The following is a 27,010-nucleotide window of genomic DNA, read 5'->3' on the forward strand; positions in this document are numbered from 1 at the left end:
TGGCGGGCGGGGCGCGGGGCTGCTGGTCGCGGCTGAGGGAGCTGGGTCGCCGCCGCCCGGGTGAGCGGGGAGCGGCCGTCCGCGGGTGGCCGGGGGCGGGTGGCCGGGGGCACGGAGAGGGACGGCGGCCATTCCGGTGCTCTGGTGGGGGTGGGCGGCAGCCCTCCGCCCGCCGCCACAGCGCGGCGGGAGGAGGAGGAAGAAGAAGAAGGGCCGGGACCCCAGTGGCTCACCGGGGCGGCGGGGGCGGGGGGACGGCACCGAAACCTGGGCTGGTTTCGGTAGTGGGGAGGTCAGGGCTTCCTCAGAGCGGGGCTGGGGGGCGCGGGGAGGGGTGTTGGTGTTGGCAGGGGGAAATGCGGGTTTCCAGCGGGGGGGTTCCCCCGCCGCCTTCGGGGCTGAGAGGAAGCGGGGGGAGGTGGGGGGTGTTGGTTAATTTTTTAGCCAGCGCCCAACTTTGCTGTGAAACTTCACAAACTTAGCCTGGAGTATCTGGTTAGCATAACTCTTTCAACTTGCGATTTATGTTTTCTACAAGTTATAAAGTGTGCGGGCTGCTGCCCTGGAGGGTTTGTGCTCGGTAGCCCCGGGACCACTAGGCCTGTGCTCTGGCAGGGAGCCGGGCCCCGGCAAGGGGGGGCGATGGCCGAGGCCTAGTGGGCTCCCCTTCGCCTCGGCGCACCCCGTTTTCTGTATTTCCTGGGAATTTTGCACATACGCTTGCAGTACACGCCTCTGAAAGCTACCTGCCTGTTTCTTTGCGGGTCAGCGCAAGTTGTGTTGAAAATCGGCACTCTATTCTAGAGAGGTTGCTGCATGCTTTAAATATAAATATATATACATAATATATTGAATGTATCCTTATCTCTAATGTCTTGCTACTGTGTCGGGTGTACAGATCTTGAACGATAGCCTGTAGTGGAGGGGAGAACCTGAAACAGGCTAGTACTTGGAAGTTTTCCCTAAGTAACACAGTGGGAGTAAAGTGAATGTCTTCTGCTGTTCCATTCTAGGATTGTAAGTTTTGCCACTTTTCCATAATAGATACAAACATCTGAATGTTTCTATAAACGTTCAATAGGTTGCATCTGATGTTTCTTTTTGAGTGAAACACCTATAGGTGATTCCTCCAGGAGATACAGTGTGTCAGTGTCCATGGGCAGTACATCTCTATTGAAGAAAATCCAGGTACCGTCTGAAAAAAAAAAAATATGATGCCAAAATATCCCTCATTGTGTCTGGGCAGTAACTCCCAATACAGTGGTGCTGCCTTGCGTGTTGGGAGAGGGAACAGACAGCTGGGGTGGTGATTTCTGTCAGAGGATCTTCTCAGGGCAGGCATTTGGTACCTGGGATTTTTAGCTTATCCCTGCCTTGTATTTCTTTGGGATGATAACACCTGCCCTGCAGCTAGTTTGATGAGTGTGCCTGGAAGTGTTGTGGAGATGGCTGTGCTGAAGTGCCACCTCCTGCGCTGCCAGGGCTTCACCTTCTGTGCCCCATGCAGCTTGCCGAATGTGTGCTTCGGGGCTCCTGGCTCTGTCGCCTGTGCTGTTGCCTGGGCTGGATGGGTATGTCCATACAGCCCTGCAGCGTGGGTGACTGGTTTTCAGGAACAGGCACACAGGAGTAAGTTTTTATGGGATAAAGCCAACTTGGCAACTTAGCCATCACTCAGAGCACCCTGCCCGCAAAATAGCTGCGTTCTAGTTCTGTGTAGCTCTATATAGGAGACATGAAACAGCAAAGTGGGCTCTGTCTGATTCCAGGTGCCCTCTAATACAGAGGAGGAGCTGGCAGAAACTGGAAATACAGGTGTTTTCTGATGTCCTTTATCATGGAAGAATCTTCATGGTCTGTGTAGTTAACTCTGCAGTAGCTGTCGCCGTTCACTCCCTGGGTTACTGTATGGACAAATGTGAAGTTGGGGAAGCTCCACTTGCCATCTGTAAAGCTTAGTGAATTGTTCCTTTGAACAGAATGAAGCCTCGGGCTTGTTTTTATAGGAAAATAGCCCAGAATAGCTATTCCTTGCTGCCTGGAAAACTCAATTTAGCCTGACAAAAAGCCTAGGCAAAGATGAGCTGCCACCTGCTGGCTCTGTAAAGCTTTGGGCTAGGGAATGTCTGCTGGTTCCCTGCGCAGGAGAACCTGGTTTGTGTCCCCTACCCGAGGCTGGAAATTTGCAAGGCTCAGGTGGGCTCTTGGGAGCTTTTCTTTCTAAGAAAAGCAGCACTGGTCTGTTCAGCAGACGTATTGTGAGGCATTACAAAGCCATCCTAAAGAGCCTGCTGGGGTTATGGTAATATTTATGTTTACTGGGTTTTCTCCTAGTTTTGATAAATAAAGTTCTTTCAAATGCAGCACATTCTTCATAAGCAGTTCTACAGAATCTCGCACACTGGAAAATCAGATCGTTGCCATTGTAGGGATTCCCTGGGGAAACACTCAGATTAGACTTCTCCAAGCAGCTGAGATGTTCTGGGCCCCCGACTGGTCCAGGAATGCTGACAGCCCTGCAGACCCCCCTGCACCGGGACGGGTTCATCCAGAGGCTGGGTGGAAGGAGGCTCCGAAGGAACAAATGAGATTAAAGTGAACTCTGTGAACGTGCTGGCCAAAACTGGCTTGGTTTGTTTTTCATGATGTCACTTCTATTTTAAAATCCAAGTTATGGAAATCATTTACAGTGGACTTTAACAAAACTGTAGTTTTCTGTGGGCAAAATATTTCTAAAGAGTTGCACCTGTTAGGGTCCCAAGAAATTGTGTTCTTAAGTATAGTAGAAATTTCTGGGGGGATGAATTTTTGAAAGAAAATCAGAAGCTAGCTGTTTTTAGAATCTTTGGGGTTTTAAAAATACACTTTCAGATAGACTAAACCAAAAATACTTTAACTTGTAGTTAAGAGGTGTGTGAAAGTTGCTTGACAGTCTTTCAGGGAACGATTCTGGTAATTATAAAGTGTCCTAAAATAAAGTTACTGCTATCTTCTAATTTCTTTAGTTCTTCATTGATTTCTCAGGTGAAGGAATAATGCCAAGATTTTTGTCTTTGTGATGTCCAGCAGAATATCTTAATTTCTGATTTTCAGTTTAATAAACACAGAATTGAAATTTGATTGATTGGAAGTGCTGGCTTTGTTTCCATTTCCCCAAATGTTTCTTATGGGACTATGAAGTTTCTAGAGTGAAGAACTTACTTTACCTCATAGTGATATATCTGAAAAAGGAATACTAGCCCTTTCAGCTTTTAATGTATGTAATGTTTTCATGGCAAACCTAAGAAGGATACTTAAAAGAAAACTAGCTCTGCTCCTCAAAAAAGTGCAAAGTATTTGCAAAGCCAAAATTGATGGTTACAGTTTTGCCTACGATTTTGCAGTAAGATGTGCCACAAATATTCACAGTCTAAATAACTGCTCCTTCTAAAAACTTGTAATTTGTTATGCATGTATCATTCTCTGTGCTGTAAGAGTGAGTGATGGAAAGCAAACAGAGTACCAAATGTGTTTAATGGGAGGTGAGGGGCTTGTTTGATTAGATTAGAGCTTCAGCTGGCCTTTATGCCCTTTTTAGGCAATGAGAGTTCCTGACACCATGTTTTAGAACCTGAGTTTTAGCACGGTATATATGAGTGTCATACATGCTGTAGTTTCTATTGTAGGGAATGTATCTGAAGGTCGTTACCAAGCAATCTCTATGTAGTACAGACATGCTAATCAGTGCTACCATCATAACTTCTTAAAGGTGCCTCAAGTTAAGTATGCTTTCATATTTTAAGTGATACCTTTGATAGGTATTAGAAAATGTGTCCAAAACTCCTTAAACTGAAATTTGCCAGGCCACATGTGATTCTCTTCCTCTTGCTGAAGTGAAGACTCAGTTACAGAAATATGGGGTTTTTTTCTCTGCTGCCTTATTTTTCACACTTGTGTGTGTGTGAACACCGTGGCTCAGTACTTGAAATGGCTACTTTAATCATATTATAAAAACAAGTGAGACTGAGGGCTATGACCTGAGTGTTAATTAATGTATTACAAAGGATGAGTAATTTTCCAATGTAAAGCATACCAATGCAGTAAATAAAAGGTAATTAATTCTGAGTGACAGCATTTTACAACGATTCATGGAGAAGAAATACAGCCTACGTGAATGTAATATATGGTTATGCAGTGCTGCTCTCTCAGAGTAAGGGGAGCATTATTCTGCAGTATGCTAACTCTTCTGCTCCTTATAATTACCTGTTAAAACTACACCTTTTAATATTTGAATGCAAATGGACATGCAGAAATGTGGTAAATAGCAGCATGTTGATGTAAGATTCAGACAGTGCAGCCTGGTCACAAACAATGCTGTGTAATCAGCTGCAGGAAATGTTTTTCTCTTATGATAGTGTGTAATGGCTTAAACTGTAAGGAAAGGGAAAACATTAAGGCTCAGAAGGAGAATTTTGCACGCAGATTGTGTGGCATCTGCTGCAGCTATCAGTTAATTGTTCTTCAGCTGTTATGCACCTGGAGAAACAAGTACCATGAGACTATGAAAGGAGGTGGTAGCTAGACCATGGAGACTCTCCTTTGGTTACTTTTGGGACACAGCTGTGAAAAACATAGGTGTGCTACAGTCTGTGTTTTCTGCAGCCATTAAACCCTGATGTTCTCAGCTCTGTCACCTCTTGCAAAAGGCCCAAGGTCTTCCAGTGTGATTGGTTTTAGTGCAGAGAAAGCCAGACACTGTTCTTTTGATGTAATTTACTATGAAATTGAGAATTTCTCCTGTTTTTTGTTATGTTTGAGGGAACTTCACCTAAGTGAGTTCAGCTTTGGAATTATGTCCTATCGATGTCAGCTGTGGTTTACAAGTAAACTCTAGTGATTATATAAGTAATACTTTTTTAAAAGCAGACATCCTGAAAATAGCTGTAAATATATTCCTCGTGCAGGTGTAGATGTTGGTAGGAACTGAAAATTTACTATTCTTGCAAAGGCAATTGTTAAAACCAGATTTACTTTACCGGTAAATTTGACCGAATGGCATGGATGAACCTTTATGTGCTCATATGTTCAGTGTCTCTGAATTAAATTATCACTGTATGTAGCTGTGACAGCCAGGGAGACCTTCCTTGATGTAAACAAATGAGGTGAAGGAATCCTGTAAGCAGGATTCCACGGTATAGTATGTATATATGGCCTTCTTTTACTTTTATTTAAGAGGCAATAGCTTTGAATTGATCTGGTTTTGAAGTACAGTGTAAGTGCACGTTTGAAGTAATGCAGTTAGTATATGTGGTGTGAGCATCTGAACTGGAATGTGAGCTACTGGAGAACAAATAATGTTTGCTGTATGTCTGATCTGTGGTGAGAATTTTTATAGAGCCAAGAATGAGGTTAGGAAGGCTAATGAGCCTGAATCATAGAATTGTCTGGATCTAGCTTTTGCTCCCAAATACATTATGGACACTCTTGCTTGCTTAAAGAGAGTCATTCAAGTTACCTTTTGTGTGTGTTCTACTTGAAGCAAGAATTTGGCTGAACAAAAGGAGAATCCCAGAACTTGTCACAGAGAAATGAGAGAAACCAACCTGTTTCAATACTGTTCGGGGTTTTTTTCCAAGCCAAATGCTTAAAAATTGTCACTGTTAGAAAAAAGGTTTCCTGTGCTCTCCTTGTCTATGAGAAGTACTATGTAGACTGTACATCTTTTGAAGGACCCTGATTTCCTCTAAGTATAATATTTAGTGAGCAGTTATGTGATCTGTTCTGTATTTTTAATTTTTGTTTTTTTGGTAGTAGGATTGAGTGGAGTGCTGTTATTTAGGACCTATATTCCCTAAGCCTTTCATCAAGGTATTTTAATATTCCTCGGACAGAACAGCATGTTACTTCAATGGTAGTGCTATAATTAACTCAGAGGCAAACTTCCTTTGTTCCCTCTGTAGGTAATACACAGGGATATGAGTCAGTAATAACCAATTAGCTTGTTTGTAGTGAAGTCTTCCTTTACTGCCCTCGAACAGCAGCAGCAACAATAGAAGCATCTTAACTCTTCTTTGGGCTGCAGTATCTGTAAAACCTGATGGTGTTCAGCTGGACTCACAAATACTAGGTATAGTTGCTATCTCCTCCCTCCTACATTCCTAATTCCCCAGCCTGCCCTGTGGGAATTATAGAATCATAGAATGGTTTGGGTTGGAAGGGACCTTGAAGATCATCTAGTTCCAGATGGATCTTTCTTATGGCCTTGGAGTTCTCATAGAGAAAGCTGGGTACTGGCATTCTTCTGAAAACAAATACAGCTTAGATACTGATGGTGTGGCAGGATGGGATTCTTGTCAGTGAAGCAGCAAGGTGTGGTCAGCTTCCAAGTGCTCTTTGTCTGTTGTGGAATAACAGGTAGATATCAATATGGATGAAAAAGCTTTCCTTTTGGACATGTATGTGGAGGTTGAAGATACTTCGTAGTTGGGATATTTACCTTAACTATGGTTATTTCTTTTTAAAACTTTTTTTTTTATAGATCTGGTTAAGAATAAGATTTGGGTTTTGAAGTGTTTGAGCAACTTTCTACTACCCAAGTCATGACGCTCCCATTTCGAAAGGACTTGGACAAGTACAAAGATCTCGATGAGGATGAAATTCTTGGCAAACTTTCGGAAGAAGAACTGAAACAACTGGAAACCGTTTTGGATGATCTTGACCCTGAGGTAGGTATTAGCCAAGAGAAATTTTGGGTTTTGTTTGCTCAGAAATTAGTCTTAAATAAATTGAGACTTTTTTTTTACTTGAACAATATACTTTTAGATGGAGTTCTTGCCTAGTCTGCTAATGATCTTATTTACAGATATATATGTATATATAATGTTTCAGTTGTTTATTTCCTGTTTACAATGTGAATGCAACTGCAGTAGAGGAAAAAGGAAGAAGGGGTTCTCAGGAGGAGCTTTCTGGGATTTATTTATAAATAAGAAATTGCTCTTAGTCATGTTCTTGAAAATAATCTTTGTTTAGAAAGGTCTGTTTAACTTTCCTGTTTCCAGTGTTGTCTGTTAAAGAGCCTTCTTGTATCCTTTTTTATTTTGTTGCTTCTACTGTTGAAGTTTGATGGGAGAGGGAGGATGCTGACCTCTTCTAAAGATTCCTGGCCCTGTGGGTAGCCTGTATCTATTCCTGTCCCGTGCTGACTTTGCAAAGAGGAGGCAAGTAATTGCTCAGATCCTGAATGATTATGTCAGCATGGGGTATTGAATATGGAATATTTTAGCTCTCTGTTATCAAGAGCTGAGTTATGTCCTCCACTGATACTGCAGATAATGTCAGAGTCCAGGATTTGTGTTTTCACCTCCTGGTTTTCTGTTCTTGCTTTAACAGGACCATGATAAATTTAAACTTGATGTTCAGGGATCACTTAGAAGAATATTATGGTCACTTATTTTGTTGCACTGCAAGATATTCTTGATATTTTAATTGGCTATATCTTTATAGACATTTTAACAGAGGAGAACTGGCAAAAGTGATTGGTTGTCTTTTATGACAATCTGAATTTCTATACATTCTGTCCTTTCCTTATTAATATCCTCCTTTTTTTTTCTGGATTTTTTTTTCTTTAGCTGAACCATGTTGGTGATTGATAGCAAAAAACCACCCCACCTTGAGTCAGGTCAAAACTAGAAATGCTCTGTGTAAAATGCCAGCAAATAGTATAGACAGTTGTCTTAAAGACTTAGAAATACAAGGATGTAAGTGATGGAGGAAGCAGTGTTCTTGCTGAAAGTCTAAACTGTAAATAACTGAGTTTTATTTACTACTCCTCATTTAAACAGTGTTCATTCTAGAAAAGAAATGAAAAGTAACTAGCTAGTCTAGTGCTGGGAGCTATTGTACTTAAAGAATTGCTTCAGTCCTAATCAGAGTGCAGATTGCTCTATTTCTAGTTATATTCTTGGTACCTAAAGAATAGATTACCTTGTGTCCTCCCCTGCCCCCAAAAAAAGGAAGTTGGCAAGGGATCAAAGATTGCCTAAAAGGGATAATGTATCAGGTTTGAACCTTGGGGACAGGGAGAGGGAAGAAGGAAATGAAACTGAAGAGGTGTTCACTCAGGCTTTCTAAGCTGTACTTGTTTGCTCCATTTTGTTTTGCAGAACGCGCTTCTGCCTGCAGGCTTCCGACAGAAAGACCAGACTGCTAAAAAGGCTTCAGGTCCCTTCGACAGGGAGCGACTCCTTGCATATTTGGAGAAGCAGGCTCTTGAGCACAAAGACAGGGAAGACTATGTGCCTTTTACAAGAGAAAAGAAAGGTAACACCGCCCTTTCCGGTGTAGGTGGTTATGAAATCTCTGAAGTGGACTAGGCAGAACTACTGTAAACCAAAGTTTATTGAATCACCGGCAGCTCTAATGCTTTTTAACTTGTGGCGTTTCCAAATGAGTGCTACTGTGCAGAGGCGGGATGCTTCCTGTTCAAGTGTTTTGTGGTGCTGGGGCTGGTGTGCTGTTTGCATGTAGCACAGGAAGGAAATAAGACTCAAAAGATTTTATCAAAGATTGCAAAGTTCTGATGGCGATGGTGTCCTCAAAGTAAGAGCTCCTCCTGATTTGTGTCAATAATAACAAATGCTGTTGTTGTGCCTGTGGCTTATGCCTTGTGGTGCTGAGTACAGATGGTAGTGTTTGTAATACTATGTTGAATTTAGAAAATAGCAGTAGAATAATGTCGTGGTAGATACTCAGTAATGTTCAGAGACATTGTAGGCTGACAAGGCCAGGCAAGTGGTGTATGCAATCTTGTTGTCCTTCTGGTATCCTTACTGAGAGGTTTAATAAGATTGCATAGTTATTACTAGCTAATTACATAGTTAACATCGCAAGAAGCTTTGAAATCTGGCAGTGGTTTGTGGTCTAAAAACCATGGAAACATTGACCCAATGAGTGGGCGCATTGCTAAAGCCTGGGATTTTAAATCTTTGTTTTGGATCTAGTCTTCTCATTCACTTGATGGGGAAGCATTTTCCTTTTCAGGGGAAAATAAAAAAGAATGTGCATCTTAAATATTGTAAGAATATATTTTAATTTTTTTTTTCCCCACCACAAAGCAAGAGTTCCCGAATTTGTTGTGTCTTACTAAGCACTATTGGTAGGGACAGAAACTCCCAGTCCTGTGCTGGGCACATATGCATAGGAGGAGGCAGCTTTTAGTTGTTGCCACAGTGTTTGTGTACTGCTTGTGAATCCTAGCTTGTCTGAACCTTCCCCAGCAGCAGGGAAGATCTGCTGCTGTAAGACTTCAGTAAACTGTTTGATAAGTTGTATTCCAGCTGCCCAAGATGAACAGGTTCCTCTTTTCTTAAGGGCTTGAAATCCCGTAATTCTACTTAATTCTCTGGTGTGAATCATTGCTTATTTCAGACTTGAGTCTTCATTCATTTCATGAGTTTGTATGTATGATTGTGATTGTGGTGTATATTTGGTGAAAATTTTGTTGGGGGTATTTGCATGTTCTCTGCCTGTACCAGATTGCTGTTACTTGACAATGTTGGTCTCTCTTTTTCTTGAAGTAATAGAAAGACTGTGACTTTAGAATGTGCTGCACTGTGTATGACGTACTACTTCCTCAATACACTGTGTTTTGCCTTATTTGTGTAGTTTAACACCACTTCTGTTGAGAGATGATCACTGTGACGCTCCTTTGCTGACAGAACAACAGCTTGCTGGCTGAATCTGTAAGAGTAACTGAGTTAAGGGTAACGCAATGTATTGAACGTAGAAGGCAGTCAAAGGTACCTATAGCAGTGGTACCCTTACCATATCTCCGCTGCTGGCAAGTACCAATTGATCCCATGTTTGGCTGTCTAGCGTGCCACTGCTTCCTCCCCAGTTCTGCTTCTTGCCCAGCATATTTGCTAGTATGTATTGCAGGCAGCCTAATGGTTTAACGTGATTAAGTTCAAGTATATTCGGGCCTCATATTCGGGCTGGTTTGGGGAATCCTTTATAACCAGGCTAGCTCATACACCACTCCTTCAGGATGTGAGACTCTGGGCATGGTGGATTTGCTCTAGTTAGTACTTCTTTTTCTACTGAGTCCTAGTGCTTCATTCAGATAGGTGGTTCTTTAATGTCAGCTTACATATACATGCACACAGCAAAACTATTTGTTTGGGTGGATAAAATCTGTGAGAATCATGTACAAAACCAGAAGAGTCCAGCTGTTACACAGATCTTGGTTAAGAAAGATCAAATGTCATTTCCTTTATGTAATAAAGTATTACTAAATAGCAGTCTGTCTGGATGTTGCAATATGTCATACCAGTTTAGTTAGTAAAATTTCCTGTATCTCTTTAAAAAAAAAAAAAAGAGTTGCTATTTAATAACTTTTTCTACTATTTATTTTAGTACCATAGAAGAAGAGAAAATAATATGAAAAATGAAATGTAGCTTACCTTCTTTAAAACTAAAAATGTGGAAACAAATGTTCAGTATGGAAATCCATGCTGTGTTAAATGGGCAGGAGGAGGCAGGAAGGCTAAGCTCATTTTGTAGTAGGTGAGGGATAACCTTTTCCTTTCCCCTCATGAAAATGTTACGGTTCAGCTTTGACTTGCTGCCCTGTTTCTGGCCATTTTGCACAAAAATGTCAAACCTATGTAACTTAATCTTTTAAAGCAAGAAATCACGATCTTTATCTAGATGTAAAACTTGGAAAGGGAGTGGAGCAAAATTTAATACTTGTGTAGGATGTTTTTAATCTAGAAGGAGCTCTTATCCTAATGTGCTTTTCTTTAATAAAATCCACAACAACAAACACCTTAGCTGACTTGTACTTTTTGTCTAGCTAAATGTATTATGCAGAAATGCTAACAAATTGTGGAATAGGGGTACATGAAAATCTTGCTTGATTATTCTGTTAATTCAGAAGGAAACTGGCAATCATAACCTTCAGTTCCAGAGATTTTGGGGGGAGAGATGGATTGGAGTTGCGTCTATTTTCTTGGTGCTATTTTTGTGGGTTAGGCTTTGCTAAAATATTTCTGCGTGCCTAGCTGGTCTCATTGCTCTAACTTGGTCTAATTCATTTCATGGAGTAAGAGAGGGAAAATCTATCCTTCTCTTTCTTTTTCCTTTTCCTATTTTAGTAGAACTGGTGATCTGCATGGCCGTTTGGCCTGTGGGTTTATCAAAGAAGCTTACCCTGGCTTAATTTTAAACGTCCTGTCTTGCTACTGATTCTGGTACCCTTGTTTCCCTGCTACAGTGTAAAGGAAAATCCCCTCTTCCAGTTGTCCCAAGTACCCCATTTTGAGGTAACATGTTACAGAACAATGTTGCATCTCTTTCACTGACAGATGATGTGATTTCTCCAAACCTTTGGAACCTTTTTTTGCTGTGTGCTATGAAATGTGGAAGATTTGAAATCATGTAAAGTGTTCTGATGTAGTGAGATGAACAGTGCTAAAGAAACATGAAGTTTAACAATCCCTATATTATATTCTATTGCATTTTTCCAGTGCCTGACTTTGTTTCTAAAAGCATCCTTAAAAACATACTTTGTTTTCAAACACAATTTAATGACTTAAGTCACATTCTGTTCCAATTAAGTGTTGAACCATACAGTAAACCATTGTTCAAGAGATTCATGTGGTAATAATTTCAACAAAACTAGCTTTGTCTCAATCTGTGGACGTAAGTATGTCATAAAGATTTTACAAGGCATACTGCAGAGAGAAGGATCTCTCATCTAAATAGTGAAGTGAGGCTTCAGCGCTGGAGTCTGTTGCCCTCAAGTGTGTTCAGTGTGTCTGAGCAATGCTCCTTGCTTCTCTTAGAGAAGCAAAAGATGAGAATTATTGCACCTGAGATAAAAACGTATCTAACATCAGCAATGTACTTTGTGCTGTATAGTGCAAGGCGTTAGCAAATTAAACTAAGCTTTGCCTTTCTAGCCTTTGCACTCTCCTAATCATGGCGCGCTCTTCCAGCTCTCCCTCTGCATTCCTGCCGGGGTATGTTTGTTCTGTGTAGATTTGCATTTCATGTAACTTCTACTTTAGTGCTGGGTTGGTTGGTTTTTGTTCCTGCTCTCTCACCCAGAAAATATTGTTAGGCTGAAACTGTAGTTACCTGGCTAGAGCTCTTTTGGTGCTGCCCTGTTCAGTTTTTGTTTCAGAATGCCATTTGCTTCTGCTGCCACAGGATTTGGGATGCTATGTTCTCTGTTTGCCTTTCAGTCACTGGTCTTTAAAGGAAGAGCGTTACATGTTGTAAAATAAAGCTAATATCCTGTAGGAGCTTTGGAGAAACAACTTGTCGAATTGACATTCTCCATACAAGACCACTAGAACAAAAGAACATAAATAACATGTGATACTCTAGCCTTAATATAAAACAGTTTTCTAACTCACTGCTATGTCCTCTGTAATCAGATAACGAATAGCAGTGCTGTCCCTACAGTAAGACACCGAGGAAGTCACTTGTAAATTGAATTAAAAAATAGTATTAAACTGTGCTTACAAGTGAATTGATGGACCTAAGTCTGTCACATGGTGAGAATTGGTGATGGATGAATTGTGGATTATATCAGTTTCTGGATTGATGAAGCTTTAAGGAACGTAAGATGTATGGAATATATCAGATGATGCTTGCTCTTCTTCATGGAGTCACTGATGAGACGAGCTTGTATTTGGTTGTCCTCAGGTGATACTTGATTCCTTTTCTGCAGACAGAGTACTGTGAAGTGCATTTTAGATTTTCTTCTGATCTGCAAGTTGTGGCCACTTGCTGCCTGCTAGGATGGGGGTAGGACTGTGGGATATGTGAGAATAGTAGCAGCAATATGCTGTGCATGGCCACACTGAACAGACCTGGTTTCGCCAAGATTTTCAGTCCCACCTTAGATAATGTGATTCTGTGTATGAAATGTCTAGGGCATGTCAACAGGCGTCGTCCAATGTTTCTGCCTCTTCAGCAGTATGATTGTTGGGAACTTGGCACTGAAAGTTCATTCTGTAGCAAAGAAAGCCTGTGAATTAGTCCTGGGATGTGCATCGTTTAACACGTTAGCTAAAGGCATAGAAGGCCTGAATATATAATTATTACAGAAATGATGTGAACATCTCTGAAATTTGCCTCTTCATGTTGTATTGCTTAATCTTTGCAGTATCCTTGTTGGCTGAAAAGGAGGATGTCATGTTCCTTCATGTGATCAAATCCCTGCTATTTGGAAACATTCCACTTGAGGGCTGAGAAAGCTATTCATCTCATGGGCTGCACAGATGTGTAGTTTTTTTTGGTGTTTTTTTTTTTTTTAAGGAAAAAAAAAAGCTTACATTAGTAAGGGGGGAAGGGAATTGCCAAACTGTCCTGGCAGCAGGCCTTGAGTTAGATCATCGTCCCCGGAGACACAGGGGTCTTATCTTTTTTTAAAGTAAGTTCGTCACTAGAAGTGGGGAATGGGGAAGAACCTGCTTTCGTATGTTCATTGTAAACCTCTGAACTCTGGGCTAGGATGTGATGAAGCAAATGAATGCGAGATTATATACACAAGGGTGTGACCTGTTTTATAACAGAAACTGCTCCTGACCCAGTTCATGTGACTGGAGTTGGCTGCAATGAACATTTCTGGAGGGGAGTGGCTTTTAACATTTTTGCTTTAATAAAAAATGAATATACACTGGTGGTGGGTTGTTTTTTTTTTTTTTAGTTTATCTCAAGAATCAGGCATGTATGGATAAATTTAGTCTTCCTCTTAAGAACCAAATGGTTAGAACCAGAAGTTCCTAACTTATAAATTTAAGAATTACTTAAAGTAACATAAGGAAAAGTAGCTCTTTTTTTTGTGCGTACTGTGTGATGAACCAGACAGGAGGCTGATCTAGGTTGAAATACGCTTTTACAAAGCTATTTTTAACTGAGATCGGTTTCCTTCTCCCACTCGCTGCTCTCTGCACTGATGCTGCAAATAGGATGACGTGAACAAAGGCTCAGGTGCTGGAATCACGCGTGTCTTCTTCCTTGTACTCTGAATTCCTCACTCTTTTACTCACAGTCTGTATTACTGAGGAAAAACAATGCAAACATAGCTACTAAAAGGCTTTAGATAATGTATAAGCTGTTAAGAGTAAACATGGGTTAATGAAAGCCATGTCAAACATTTTCATACCTCTTCTGAAATTTAAAATTTAAGTTGAAAGTTATTCTGTCCCCAGTAGGTGATGCTGGTAAAATAAAATGGGGGCAGAAGTGTACCATATCAGTTATACCAAAATAATCCGCATTTATACAAAAATAAGTCTTAATTTATGGAGGTTTTCTTTTAATCCTGAATCACCACATAGCTTCTTTTGCAGTGTCCATCAGACCTGAGGTATGGGTGGTACTGCATGTCAGCTCATTTCGGCTACCGTTTGTAGTCAGGGCAGTTATGTAAGGAGATTTATGTTCTGCTTCTAAATATGGATAATGACCATTTGTACAACTTTCCAAAGAGATAGCAACCCAGGAACAAAAATCCTGTGTTGTTAGCAACAGATCTTGGTCATCAGACTGTGCTGTCAGAGAAAAACCTGATAGAATTCTTTGTAATCTGTGCTAGTGGTAATGCATTAAGTTCCTTTAAAAAGAAAAGGAACCACAAACTATTGTAATCTAGGATGAGAATTTGGAGAGGGAGAAAAGGTGGATGCGTTTTGTCATGCCTGTGTCTGCTGTGGGACACAGGAGCTGACTTCAGGCAGTGCTTCCCACAAGTGGCGAAATCAAAATCCTACTTTGTTGGAATTTCCCAGAAAAAAAAAAATAATTGAAACATCCCTATAAAGCTTCTTGTCACTGGGAGGTATTTAAAAATGCTAAACTTAGTCTTAGTCCAAACATGCAACAAGATACACTTGTGTGCAGTACGAGGTAAAAAAATCTTAGTCTTCTGGCTTCTGCCCAGCTGGTCCGATTCTGGTGTGTGACGGGTTGTCATCATGTAATTGGAACGAGCTAGTATGATTTGTCTGTGGAAATGTTTTTTAGCTATGAATATGGAAGAGCGTGGGTTCCTGAACTAGCACTGGGACATCATAGGACGGTTATCGACACAGCTTCCTACCCCAGGAAATAACTAAAGGAAGTTGGAACCCCTTTCCCACAGCTCTGTCTGCTGACAGATAGCTCAGGCAACTTGGAAAGTTTGGAAAACTTTTAATAACTGTTAAGATCAGATTCACAGTTTTCTAGTTGTGACTGACTTCTATCAAATGCATTGGTTTTGTTCTGTCATATGGTACCAGAGCTTTTATTTACCATGTCAGTTTATCCTGAACCTAAGCACCCGTTTCCTCTCCTGGGTGGTTCCTACCCAGTGCTAGACTTGTTTGTTCTGAAAGGCCAATTCTAAATCATTCACATCTGAACTGTTTTCAGAACAACTGTTAGAATAGCGCTCTCATATTCTGATTTCTTACCCTAACTTTTCAGCTGAAGATACACACAGCAATTGTGCTAACTACACAGACCTCTACTTATAATGATGTCTCCTAAAATAACTTGTCCCAATACCTGTCCGTAATGACTAAAAAGTTGGTGCAGAATGTGATATTAATAAACAATCCCAAATCAGAAATATTGTGTGTGCTGTAAAACTGCAGTGAATACTCAGGTCTGTGATATCAGATGATTTGTTGATATTCTATTTCTCTGACACATTCAGATCACAGTTCTGCCTCGGTCCCTTTCTTCCTTGAGGGGATATGGGTCATCGTTCTCTACCGATAGTAAATCTTCCTTACAAGCTCTTTTTTTCTAGGCTGTTTAAAATGTATAATGGAGGCTTATACTTTATTTTCTAATACTTAGGAGAAACAAATAAGATTGGAGTCATGATACAGACTCCTGAAGATTTGGAATAAGTAATGTTCTATTCCTGCTTATGCTCTTTCCTCATCTCTGACTTTCGAGAACAAACAGAAGAAACCTCATTCCTTTATGTTGTCCTTGGTGCTTTTCTCAGGACTTACTAAATGTATTCCTTAAGTACAAAATACAAAGTAACATCAGACTCTTCATTTTCTTTACTCCAGGGAAAATATTTATCCCGAAGCAAAAGCCTATACAGTCTTACACAGAAGAAAAATTCTCTCTTGATCCAGAACTGGAGGAAGCCTTGACCAGTGCCACAGACACAGAATTAGGTGACCTTGCAGGTTAGTTTTTTTTGAAGTACGAATGGGCTGGTGCTTATTTAGACGAGAAAGATCTATAATTAATGTGGTAGTGTATTTGTTACCTGAAATGTGACTATATGAAGTTGTAGTTGTGAAAGAAACTACAACGTGTTTCGTTGTAGTGTATCATCTTTGTTGATTTGTGATAATTTATAGGAAGGTAGATTATTTTGGCCTGCATAAGATGTCAGATTTTCAAACTCAAAACCTTGAATTTCATTCCTCAGACTGGCTGGTTTTTGTTGGGTACACTACTGCTTTTTCTCACACATAAGAAGGTGTTGCTATGCGCCTGTATTCCTAAAGCTTCAGTCAAGAATTTTGTGACTGAACTGCACTTTTAACTTTGATGCTTGAACCTGGTGAAGTAAAAGCTTTCTAAGATGTGAAAGCCAACTAAAAAAAGTCTATAATTAATTAATTTTTTTCTACTTTTCTTTAAATTAAGAGATAGAATGGCTTATTGTACTGATAACTGGGTGTTTTACAAATATCAGTTGTTATTTTAAAGGAACTCTGCATCTGAGCTGAATTATTCAGGAACAGTAAAATTGGTTTTTTGCTTTTTCTTTTTTTCCTTTTACAGCTATACTGGGAATGTCTAACTTGATAACAAACAATCAGTTCTGTGATGTAGTAGGAAGCAGTAATGGGATTGACAAAGACAGCTTCTCAAGTAAGTGTGTACGCAAGTGCTAGATAAATGAGTTCTTTGTACTGCACACAGTTACTATAGCATTAACTATTTTCTGTTGCACTAGCATTCTTTATAGATTATTCACTCTTCAATTGGAAATGTGCATGTCTAACATTGCTAATTGAGTTCTGGCAAAAGTGGAATTAAAATATATCTACACTAAAATCTATTCTGCAGTTAATTGACTTTTTGGCGGATAAAAGTAGGCATAAACATGCATTTTCATGTTTGTGTTTGTAATTCAACTCCTATCTGCTTTCTGAAAAAAGCTGGTCTGCAAGAAAAGCAGAAGGACCGTGAGGACCTTTGGAAAAGAATTGAACTTTATGAAACTATGGTCAGGAGACGATGGTATGGCTTTTGGGTGGAGGAAAGATGTAAAGACTGATGAAATGATCTTTAAATACAGTAAATATTTAGTATGTGTATCATTCATTCACAGTGAGTGTATGTGACCTGTTTGATTGCAATTAAATGCCTTTTCAGATATAGTAAAAGGTGAAAAAATGTTGCCTGTTTTTGATGAACCGCCAAATCCTACAAATGTGGAGGAGACGCTGCAAAGGATTAAAGACAATGATTCCCGTCTTGTTGAAGTCAATCTAAATAACATTAAGGTAATTACCAGAAGTCTGCAGTAAATATGCCTCTTTTTCTCAGTAGAAGACACGTTAAGCCATAAAACTGTAATAACAGCACGATAGGCTTATTTTAAGTACAGCAGCCTTTCTGCTAATGTTGCAGTGTGTGTAATCTCAGAAACCTGGAGCTAAACCGATAAGCCATCTTGGTTTCTTTTGCCAAATGTGTATTTAAAAAGCTTTAGATTTTCTTACTGCCAGCCCAGATTTCTGTTGCTGCCAAGTTGGCAACAGTTCCAGCAGCTCACCATCCTGGAGTTAACTGCTACTTTGACTCCTTTGTCCTTGATGAAGCAATGTGCTCTCACAGCTATTGCAGAGTGATGTTTGTACCTGACATCCTTCTGGTTCTTGCACAAAAAAGCTGTTGGCAATTAGGGCTGCTTCTGCTTATAAGTGTAACAGTTGTGGTTTTAAATATGAGTAAAACTTCTGCATGTTTGCGTGAGAGAAAACAGAACTACAGGACTCCTGACCTACAGTGCAGACAGCAGTGACAGGCTGCTGGCTGCAGCCTCTCGAGCAGCCTAGGCTATTTGTTGCCTTTACTAACAGAAGAAAATAAAATACATGGTTTAAGAATATTGTACAGTAGAGAAGTGCTAGCCAAAATAAATGCCTAAAAAGGCAACAGAACAAAATTTCTGATATAATAAACTGAGAAATTTGCTACCCTAATTAATTATCTAAAATGATTCCTTTTACACTTGGTTGCTACTACACTGTAAACATTATCAAACTATAGATTGGCAAATTATGGAATTATTCTTAATAGAACACAGAGAATGAAATGCTAGTAGTTTCACCAGTTTAAAGCTCTAAATCTTTTTATATTTGTGAAAGGTTAATTTGATGCTGATAGTTAGCAGAATGTTCAGTTTGTGTAAATTTTGCTTAGTAAATTTCAAGTCAGCTAAGTATTTTTTAACGCTTTTACTGTGACAGTGGCATCAATGTAGTAAAGATGACATTGCTCTATAAAACTGATGACTCTAATAGCCATTGTATCTTACATATAGTTTTGCTACACATTTAGGCCATTACTGTGAGACTGCTGGAGATCAGTGATAGTTAATATTATCATATGTTTTGCTGTAAAGAGAATAAGATAATGGAAGAAGTTGGGAGGGAGGGGATAAACTTCTGTATCTCAAGAGAGTGAAATGCTATTTTTAATTCAAGAACATACCAATTCCAACGCTGAAAGAATTTGCAAAAGCCTTAGAAACCAACACGCATGTGAAGAATTTTAGCCTTGCAGCCACCCGAAGCAATGATCCTGTTGCTGTTGTAAGTACTCTCCCTAATGCGCTTAAGTGGGGTGCGAGGGAAGTGAGGCTGGAAAGACAATGGTAAGGGATTGAACTGAATCCTGTTTAAATATTTAGAGATGGAAATGATTAAATTCTGTTACGCTGTAAAGTATGTTTTCTTTAACAAACCTTTGTTGTATCAAAGTTGGTAAATGACTGCTGGCTGACTAATACGAAGCAATGAGTCAGATCCGTGAGATACGCGAGAACTCTTTTTATCCAGTCCCTTCCCCCGACTCTTCATCTTGCTAACCTCCTTCCTGCTTTTCTCTCTTTCTCCTAGTCATTTAGTTCCATTCCACAAGCCAATAGTACATTGAAAACTAACTTTAAAAGCGGCACATTGAGGACTGAAAAAGCTCGTAATCTTTTTCAACTAACTAGAGTTTTAGTTGAAGAAAGTTGGAAAGTAACTGTTTCTCTGATCTCCCTGCTACCAAAGATTAGCTTAAAGCATTGGCATATAAAGCATAATATTAGTCAAGGTATCTAGTTTGACACAATTGAAATACAAGTATTTCTCACCTGGTCTTGTTTTTCCTATGTTAAATCAAAAGCAGTACCTTATTTATTTGCAAATAAAGTGGCAAGAAAACAGCACTAATTGTTTTGCCAGGACAATCCTTTGCATTTGTTTTAATTTCAAATTAGAAAAAAAATGAGTTTGAAACACTCCCATTAAATGAATGAATGAATGTTTGAAAGCTTTGTTTGGGGTCAGTTAAAAAGTTCCTTTTCAGTAGAACTGAAACATTTATAATAAAAATCTATAAAGGCTTGTTTTCTCAGGTGTGGTTTTGATACAAATAAAAATAAAGATTGTGATTTTTATGACTGTAAACCTCAGCAGGTACCTGTTCTTGTTTTCTTATGTTCTCAGAAACGAGATCAGGTATATGCCACTTCTGTAAGAGTGCTTTTAGCTACCTGCTGGTACTGTGCTTAGAGCTTTGAATTTTACTGCTTCCTACCAAATCTGTAGACACGAGCGTTTTGTAAGTCAGATCTCCTGTTTACAAATTAACCATACCTAATTCTCCTTTCAGTTGACTAACGCCCTTTCTCTGGCCTTTATTTAGCAGCTTGCATTACTCATTGTATGCTGTGAAGGCTTACAAAATGGAATTGGTCCAATATGCTAATTTCAGACAATTTATATTCTGTGTAGCTTTTTAGTTTGTAACAAGAGAAAAACAGGCCTTTTATAGACTAAATACTATTAAAAAAGGGAATGTAGATAATGGCTAGTTTAAGACTCACTTCAGTCTCAAATAATGAGTGAAAACTTGCAAAGTTACGATATGCATCTGTCAACTTGTTGCTCCCGTTGAACTAGTCAGTGTAAATGGTTATCACTGTGTCCTGTGATGTACTGCAGCAAATGTCAAAAGTTTAATGACGCTCCCTTGCATTCAAAGGCTCTTGCAGATATGCTGAGAGTAAACACAAAATTAAAAAGTTTAAACATAGAATCAAACTTCATCACTGGAGTTGGAATTTTGGCACTGGTCGATGCACTGAAAGACAATGAAACATTAACAGAGATCAAAATCGATAACCAGGTAGGTGAAGTGGTGGTAATATCATAATTAAATCAGTCTCTCCTAGCTGACTGAATATTTTTACAAGGCAGCTCGTGATACACTGTCCAGAATATTTTACTTTTAAGTATCTTAACCCCATGAATGATTGTCCTTAAGATTTTCAGAAGCATCCAGTTGAAGTTTATTCCTGGTTACTTCTGTGCTTGCTTGTGCTTTAAAGTGCACAAATGTACTTTATGACCTTCTGCCTTTTAGATTAATCAATATGAAGCTAAGTGTTTATTGACTAATATGATGAAAGTATTCTGATCTCTTTTAGGTTGAATACACATAAGCACTGTTGTCTTTGTGTACCTTTTATTTTAACAGAGGCAGCAGCTGGGCACACTTGCAGAAGTAGAAATTGCGAAGATGCTTGAAGAAAACACCAAAATACTCAAATTTGGATACCATTTCATGCAACAGGGACCTCGAGCCAGGGCAGCTGCAGCTATCACAAAAAATAATGATTTGGGTAAGACCTGTCAATAGAGAGTGACTGTTAAATGAATGTGTGCGTGGCACAGGTTTTAAAGGTGTCTGGTTTTTCTGCTTTTCTGTTGACATAACGAGGTTAGCAAAATACGTGTGCTTTACTCCTACTCTTCTGTTGCTTCTTGATGTTCTCCTTTTATTTTGTTGCAGGGTGTTCAGGTGTATGATTTTTAGCAGTCTAGAACAAGAACATTCAAACTCCGCCTGAGTTGTGACAATGAGAGAAAGTAATAGTTTTGATTGTTCAGTTTTATTCAGATAAGATTCATTGTTTGTTTAAAAGCAGTACTTGAAATTAATAGTGCAGGATGCCCTCTTCAATGCCGGCACACCCAATCTCATTTGGATTGCGTGAGCAAGGAAACTGAAGGTACTGTCATGTGCAGAGGTTGGGACTGGGTCATCTCTTCCCTTACGGTTCTGTTCATGCCCAGGTACCTTCCCTGCCTCTCTTAAAGGAAGCTGGTAGCAGTGACATCTTTATTTGCTGCAGTTAAGTTTTGTTGCAGCTCATCTGTTAGAATCCTATGTAAATGGACCAGCAGCAAATTGGTTAATAATATAGCCAATGAATGGAAATAGTGTGTATACTAATGCCAAATGCTCGAAGCTCTCAACTACAACAAGATAATGTGGTCTGTCTATTTAAATAGAATTACCTTTTAAATTCCATTTAATTAAACTTTTTGGCTTTAGGTGCTTTGTGGTAAGGATTGCACATCTCACCAGCATGAAAATGGGCCATGCAGTTCAGTAGTGGTAGCAATAGTTCAGGGACACATTAGAGGGAATGACATAGGAAATTGGAATTTGGTTTAAAGATCTTCTCTCCTCTGAGTAAAACTTAAAGTGGAGAACAGATCTGAAAAAGATGGAGGAGAAATAACAGAATAGAGCATAGAGAGAGACGAAAGGTACTCAGACACTGCGTAACTGTTTCTCAAAATAGATTCTAAACGAGTTATTCTTATTTTTTTCATCATAACGCTTTGGGTGTGTCTCTCCTTTCCTTTAAGGTTTCTCTTTTCACTAGTTCTCACTTTAGTGTTTGACTGTTGGAAATCTATGTTTCTATTGATATCTTGCTTTTTTTTCTTTGCTTTCTTAGTCTGGAGTATGCGAACAAAAGCTTCTGCAAATACCTTTTCATCTCTCCAGCCCTGAAGCTACAGAGACGGGTTACTCTGAATACCCAGTTGGGTACTGAGCACTGAAAGCTGAGGTGTTCAAAGTCTCTCATTTCTGTCTTTGTACGTTTCTTCTAAAAAAACCCCAAAGCCAGTCTTTATCTTCTTTCTCCCTTGTTTACTCTGTGTTGTACTGCTTCCCTCTCCTTCGTCTGAAACTGTGCATATTGCTTTTAACTGCATGATGGGAGAAGTCTAAGGTTGGAAACTTTTCCATCTGTTCTTGCAATTTGATGAAAGCAGGTATGCATAACTTCTGTCACTGATGGAAACGATTTGGATTTAAATGGAGATATAAGTCTATGGGTTACTCTCAAAGTGAGCAATCCATTGGCTTTGTAAAGAGTAACATTCTAGTGTGATTCTATTCTGGTTGTTTCTTTAGACTGTATGTAAAGCATTTCTTGAGACAGGAGGAGGGAGGGGAAACAAAACAGCTTTCCCTCTGTTATTTTGATCTGTGAAGGTAAAGAAGGCCAATTCAAATTGCAAATATCTGTAAAACTACAGAATTCCCAATTAGTGGATTTGAGAACAGAATCACTTTCTTACATAGATGTGCTTGCTCCACTTTTTTAAACAAAGTGGAGATGCCCTATATGATATCCAAGACTCTTAGCCTCATTTGTTGTGTCTTCACAGAAAAGGAAAATAGAATTTGATAGGGGGGAAAAAGAAAATATCAATTAAAATACTACAAATATTAAGCAAAGCTCCAGTCATTCAGTCAATCTTGTATACTCTGAAGTCTAAACAGCATGTGAGCCTTTGTGATTTTTATTCACAAATTTTTGTTGCTGTTGCATTTTCTGACAAATTTTTTTAATTAATAAATGCAATATTTTAGGCTATTGCAAGTAACGTTATTTTTTTTTTGCAAAGTGTATAAATAGTGCTGGATGTACTGTGAAACTCTTGTACTGTTTATTTTGAAGCCACGTAAACTTAATTCTCCACCACTGGAATACTGCAATGTAAAAAAAAGAGTACTGGCTAAATCTGCTTAACAAATGTAAAATTACTCATGTTTCCCGCAAGTCTCTCCTCGCAAACATTTGAGGCTGTTCATGAATAACACAGTAAGCACTGCTAACGCGTAAGCTTAAAATGACGAATAATACTAAATGTTAATTATCTTAAGTTGTATTATGCGAAACTTTATGCGGCAAAGTATAAACTATCTGTTGATCTTGTAGAAATACGAAAAGTAGTTGCAATGATAGAATAGTAAAACTTTTTTCTTCCCTCTCTTGTTACAGTTCGCAAGAGAAGGGTTGAAGGCGACAATTAGTAGATCATCATCTTGTCAAAACTGTGTGGAGACTTCAAGGGCCATCGAGGCACACTCGTCACCGTGAGCTTTGGCAATCTTGGACTACATTCACCTGGGTTAGAAGGGAAAAGACTGGAAACCCCATTCCTTTTAAAGCAAAGTTGTATTAAGAATCTGCTGGTATGCATCACGTTTTTCAGATTGAGACACAATAACTGCAACAGTCTGTACTATAGTTTTTGGTGGTTTTTTAAAGAATTTTTTTGTATTTCGAGACTTCGGCTGTGCTTTCTACTAAAAATGTAATTGTAAATCAATGGTATAATTGTCTGTAGTCAAAGAATGGGACATTCAAGATCATTGGGCAGATGATGACCCAATTGAAATATTCGTTAGAAAATCTGAGGGCGTTTATTTACGTGGAGGGGTATGTATATTCTTGAAAACAATGCGTTAGTGATAAGGGATTCTTCACACAGCAGTTGGACTCATTGTGTAGAGCTGTTCAGCCTTGTTCATATGCACTGAAGAGAAATCTTTCACAGCTATCTTACTTGTAATTCTACTTTCAAATTTTTTTATTAGTTCTTGATACTGTGATTAAGTTTATAGACATCCCTTTGAACCAAACAAAAATAAATTGGCTAAGGACTTCTCACAAGAGACTTAAGGGACTAGTAAAAAAGTGGAAGCCTTGAAGAAAAAAAAAAAAAAAAAAGAAAGAAAAAGGGGCCTTGAAAAATGACAGTTTTTCTATTACACCTAAATCTTTAAAGTCTTTTTCAAAACGTTCCATAACTGTATCTTACTTTGTATCTAAACTGGATATGTTTTTAGACTGATTTCATGTGTTCATCAGCATTATTTAGTTTATATTCTTTGTTTAAAAATCCTTATCTGCATAAGTAATAAGTATCAATTTCTTTAGAAGTAGTGGACATGCATTTGTTAAATTCTGCATAATTCTGTACAGGAAAAGCAGTCGTAACTGTAAAACCAGGTTACTAAGTTGCTAGCAAATGGAAAAATTCCTTTTTTTCAAGCAGTTGCATTAAGCTATTAGTACTTCATATAAATCTATCATTTTTTAATAAAGCAATGAAGTAACACTTTTAAGAAAGGATTTTTCTATTCTACTTACATCTTGATGTTGAAACACTACATAACATGTGCAGGAATTAACCAATATGCAGTGTCAAATCTGTATGGCATAGTAATTATTGAAGTATTTAAAGTTCTATATCTAAGCGAACTAATAAGTCAACAAGAATCACTTCAACTTCTGTACATAATCACAGTAGACTTCCTTGAAATAATATGAAAATCTGGAGGCTTTTTGGTGTAGGTCTGTCTGGACTGCACTGTACTAGTTTGCTCAATGTTGTCATGACATCATAAACTCACAAAAATGTTTTAAAGGAGTGCTCGGCTATAATTATAGCAACAGAGAATTCAACTGACAACTGCTTTCATCTAAGGATCATTATATGGTGAATATTTTACGTATACAAAACATATTGGACTGAGCTTTTTGCATCAGGTTGTTTATACTATAAAAATTCACCAGAGCAACTCTCTGACACTGTGCCCACATTGTAATTTGCTGCAAATCTTGTTTCAGATCTTTAAAGACAGACTTTATTCTGGAGGTGACTTCGAATTTAACTACAACTGTACAGAGAATTTTAAACTATAGTGCCTTCAGTGAGGATGTATATAACTGGTTTATTCTTGCGGAAGAACATGTTCGGAATCGGCCTTTTTATTACAATTACAAATAAGTGTGTTCTCTGAAAAGCAAGTCGGAATTAATTCTGTTAACACCAAAGGCTATACATACTATAATTTTGAAACAACTAGAAGTGATCTGACTAATAACAAAAAGGGCTTCTTTTGGTTTTGGGTTTTGTAAATTTTCAAGAACTTTTTAGATTTTGAAATTTAAGTTCTTATATAGTGTGCATAAAGTCACAAGTGTCTTTTTACAGACAGTGCTGTATAAACATGGCCAAAGCATGTCATGTGCTGAGTTGCCTAAAGCTGTACTTTACTTTTTATTTGCTAGGCACCATAATCATTTTGTGTCAAAAAACAAGCTGTAATGTCTTCCTTCGTTTGTCGAAGGGCTGCACGTTCAAGAAATCTGTTCACGTATTGTGATTCTATGATGATTTATTTTATCATTATCTAACCAGATCAGGCAGTTATCTCCTACTTGAAACTGAGGAGAAAAATGAAAGGCTGGATTATGGAAATGATAGCCCAGATCCCTTCCTTACTTTATTAAATCAAGTTTAGCTGCTTAATGATGTATGATTTATATTCCAATCAACAGCAGGGGCTTTTAAGCTCCAGCTCTCAGGTGTCCTGTCACAATGACAGTAGTGGACCGGAATAATTGGTCTGGCTCTGTAGACAGCAGCTAAGTACTTGACTGCTTGTTGGCACTTTCAAGACAGATATCTGACAGGCTGGACACAGAAAACTATTTTTTGGGGTTTTGTTTTTTGTTTTTCAACCAGAGAAGTTTGGCCCTCCAAATTGTTGCAAGACATTTGCTGTGATGCATGGAACAGTTACAACAATCACTTTTGTGCCTACAATGTATGTCCTTTTTGGATTAAATGAAGGAATTCAGTCGATAGTCAGGAATTGTAAACCAAAGTCTGATTTAATGCTCTCAAGTGTAGTGAGATCTTGTGGATGACTTAAAATTTTTTTGAGTGCAAAAGCGGTATTACTTTGATAACCAGCTACCATAAACACAAGGTCTTTTTTCCAAAAGAGGTAATACTTTTTTTTCTTCTCGATTATTCTCCAGGCTTAATGCAGAAGTCAAATGACCACTCATGTTGTTGATTCTGTTAGTTCCAAGCTGAGCATGGAAAGGTAGCCTATATTCCACAGCAATTATCTATTTACTGTTGTATTTTAAAGAAATAGCCTCATTCTCTCTACAGCTTGAGTAATACTGTTTGTAAGCTACAAACGAGCAAGTGTTCAATTTAAATTTCCATTGAGGAAACATGAATTGAGTGTTTTTGCATATCAGCACTATATGCTGTCAGATTGTAAACCAGTAAACGTTTTGGATGATTAAAGTACTGTATTCTTTTGTCGTTGGTTTTTTTTTCTTTTGGTTTGGTGTGGTTTTTTTTCACGTTGTACACAGACTTGCTTAAAGTTCACCCATGCATTTATTCATGTTAAACCATTACTTTTTCTTCTCTAATAGGAGAAGTAGTAAAGGGCTATTGATGTGGAACTTGATTTTCACACAGCAGGTGGCAGAAGGATGTCCAAGAGCCCATAAAAACAGTGACAGCATATTGTTGCCCCCGTTCAAAGCAAGCAAGGGAATGGGGTGGGGGTGTGAGGCTGCTTTGTGCAGCATTATTTCAGCCATATTTGGCAATGGGGAGGTGTATAGATAAAAGGGTGATGCCTTTGAGACACAGGGTCAGAGCATGTCAGCAGGGCTGCCTGTCAGAATCACAGAATGGTTTGGTTTGGAAGGGACCTTAAAGATCATCTAGTGCCAACCCCCTGCCCTGGGCAGGGACACCTCCCACTAGACCAGGCTGCTCCAAGCCCCATCCAGCCTGGCCTTGAACAC

The 27,010-nt window shown here is 38.9% G+C and overlaps 1 protein-coding gene across 4 annotated transcripts; it reads left to right on the forward strand.

Moving 5' to 3' along the window:
- LOC128914761 (tropomodulin-3-like) lies at positions 1–26,509 on the forward strand. Of its 4 annotated transcripts, none has more exons than XM_054214284.1 (10): positions 1–60; positions 6,518–6,704; positions 8,142–8,298; positions 16,062–16,184; positions 16,792–16,881; positions 17,389–17,519; positions 18,726–18,833; positions 20,275–20,418; positions 20,770–20,914; positions 23,381–26,509. In XM_054214284.1, the coding sequence occupies exons 2-10, from the start codon at positions 6,579–6,581 to the stop codon at positions 23,410–23,412; spliced, it is 1,056 nt and encodes a 351-aa protein (XP_054070259.1). In that variant the 5' UTR covers positions 1–60; positions 6,518–6,578; the 3' UTR covers positions 23,413–26,509. The 4 variants fall into 4 exon arrangements, with proteins under 4 accessions (XP_054070259.1, XP_054070260.1, XP_054070258.1 ...); XM_054214285.1 differs by lacking the exon at positions 1–60 and adding an exon at positions 880–1,188; XM_054214283.1 differs by lacking the exon at positions 1–60 and adding an exon at positions 5,955–6,106.
- The last annotated feature ends 501 nt before the right edge of the window (positions 26,510–27,010 follow it).

Source organism: Rissa tridactyla, chromosome 9, assembly GCF_028500815.1.
Source record: "Rissa tridactyla isolate bRisTri1 chromosome 9, bRisTri1.patW.cur.20221130, whole genome shotgun sequence".
Taxonomy (NCBI): domain Eukaryota; kingdom Metazoa; phylum Chordata; class Aves; order Charadriiformes; family Laridae; genus Rissa; species Rissa tridactyla.

Coding starts and splice junctions, on each gene's coding strand:
- LOC128914761 (XM_054214284.1), top strand. CDS start 6,579: ATGACGCTCCCATTTCGAAAGGACTTGGACAAGTACAAAGATCTCGAT. Junction 20,419..20,769: donor AGATCAAAATCGATAACCAG/GTAGGTGAAGTG, acceptor TTATTTTAACAG/AGGCAGCAGCTGGGCACACT. Junction 20,915..23,380: donor CACAAAAAATAATGATTTGG/GTAAGACCTGTC, acceptor CTCTTGTTACAG/TTCGCAAGAGAAGGGTTGAA.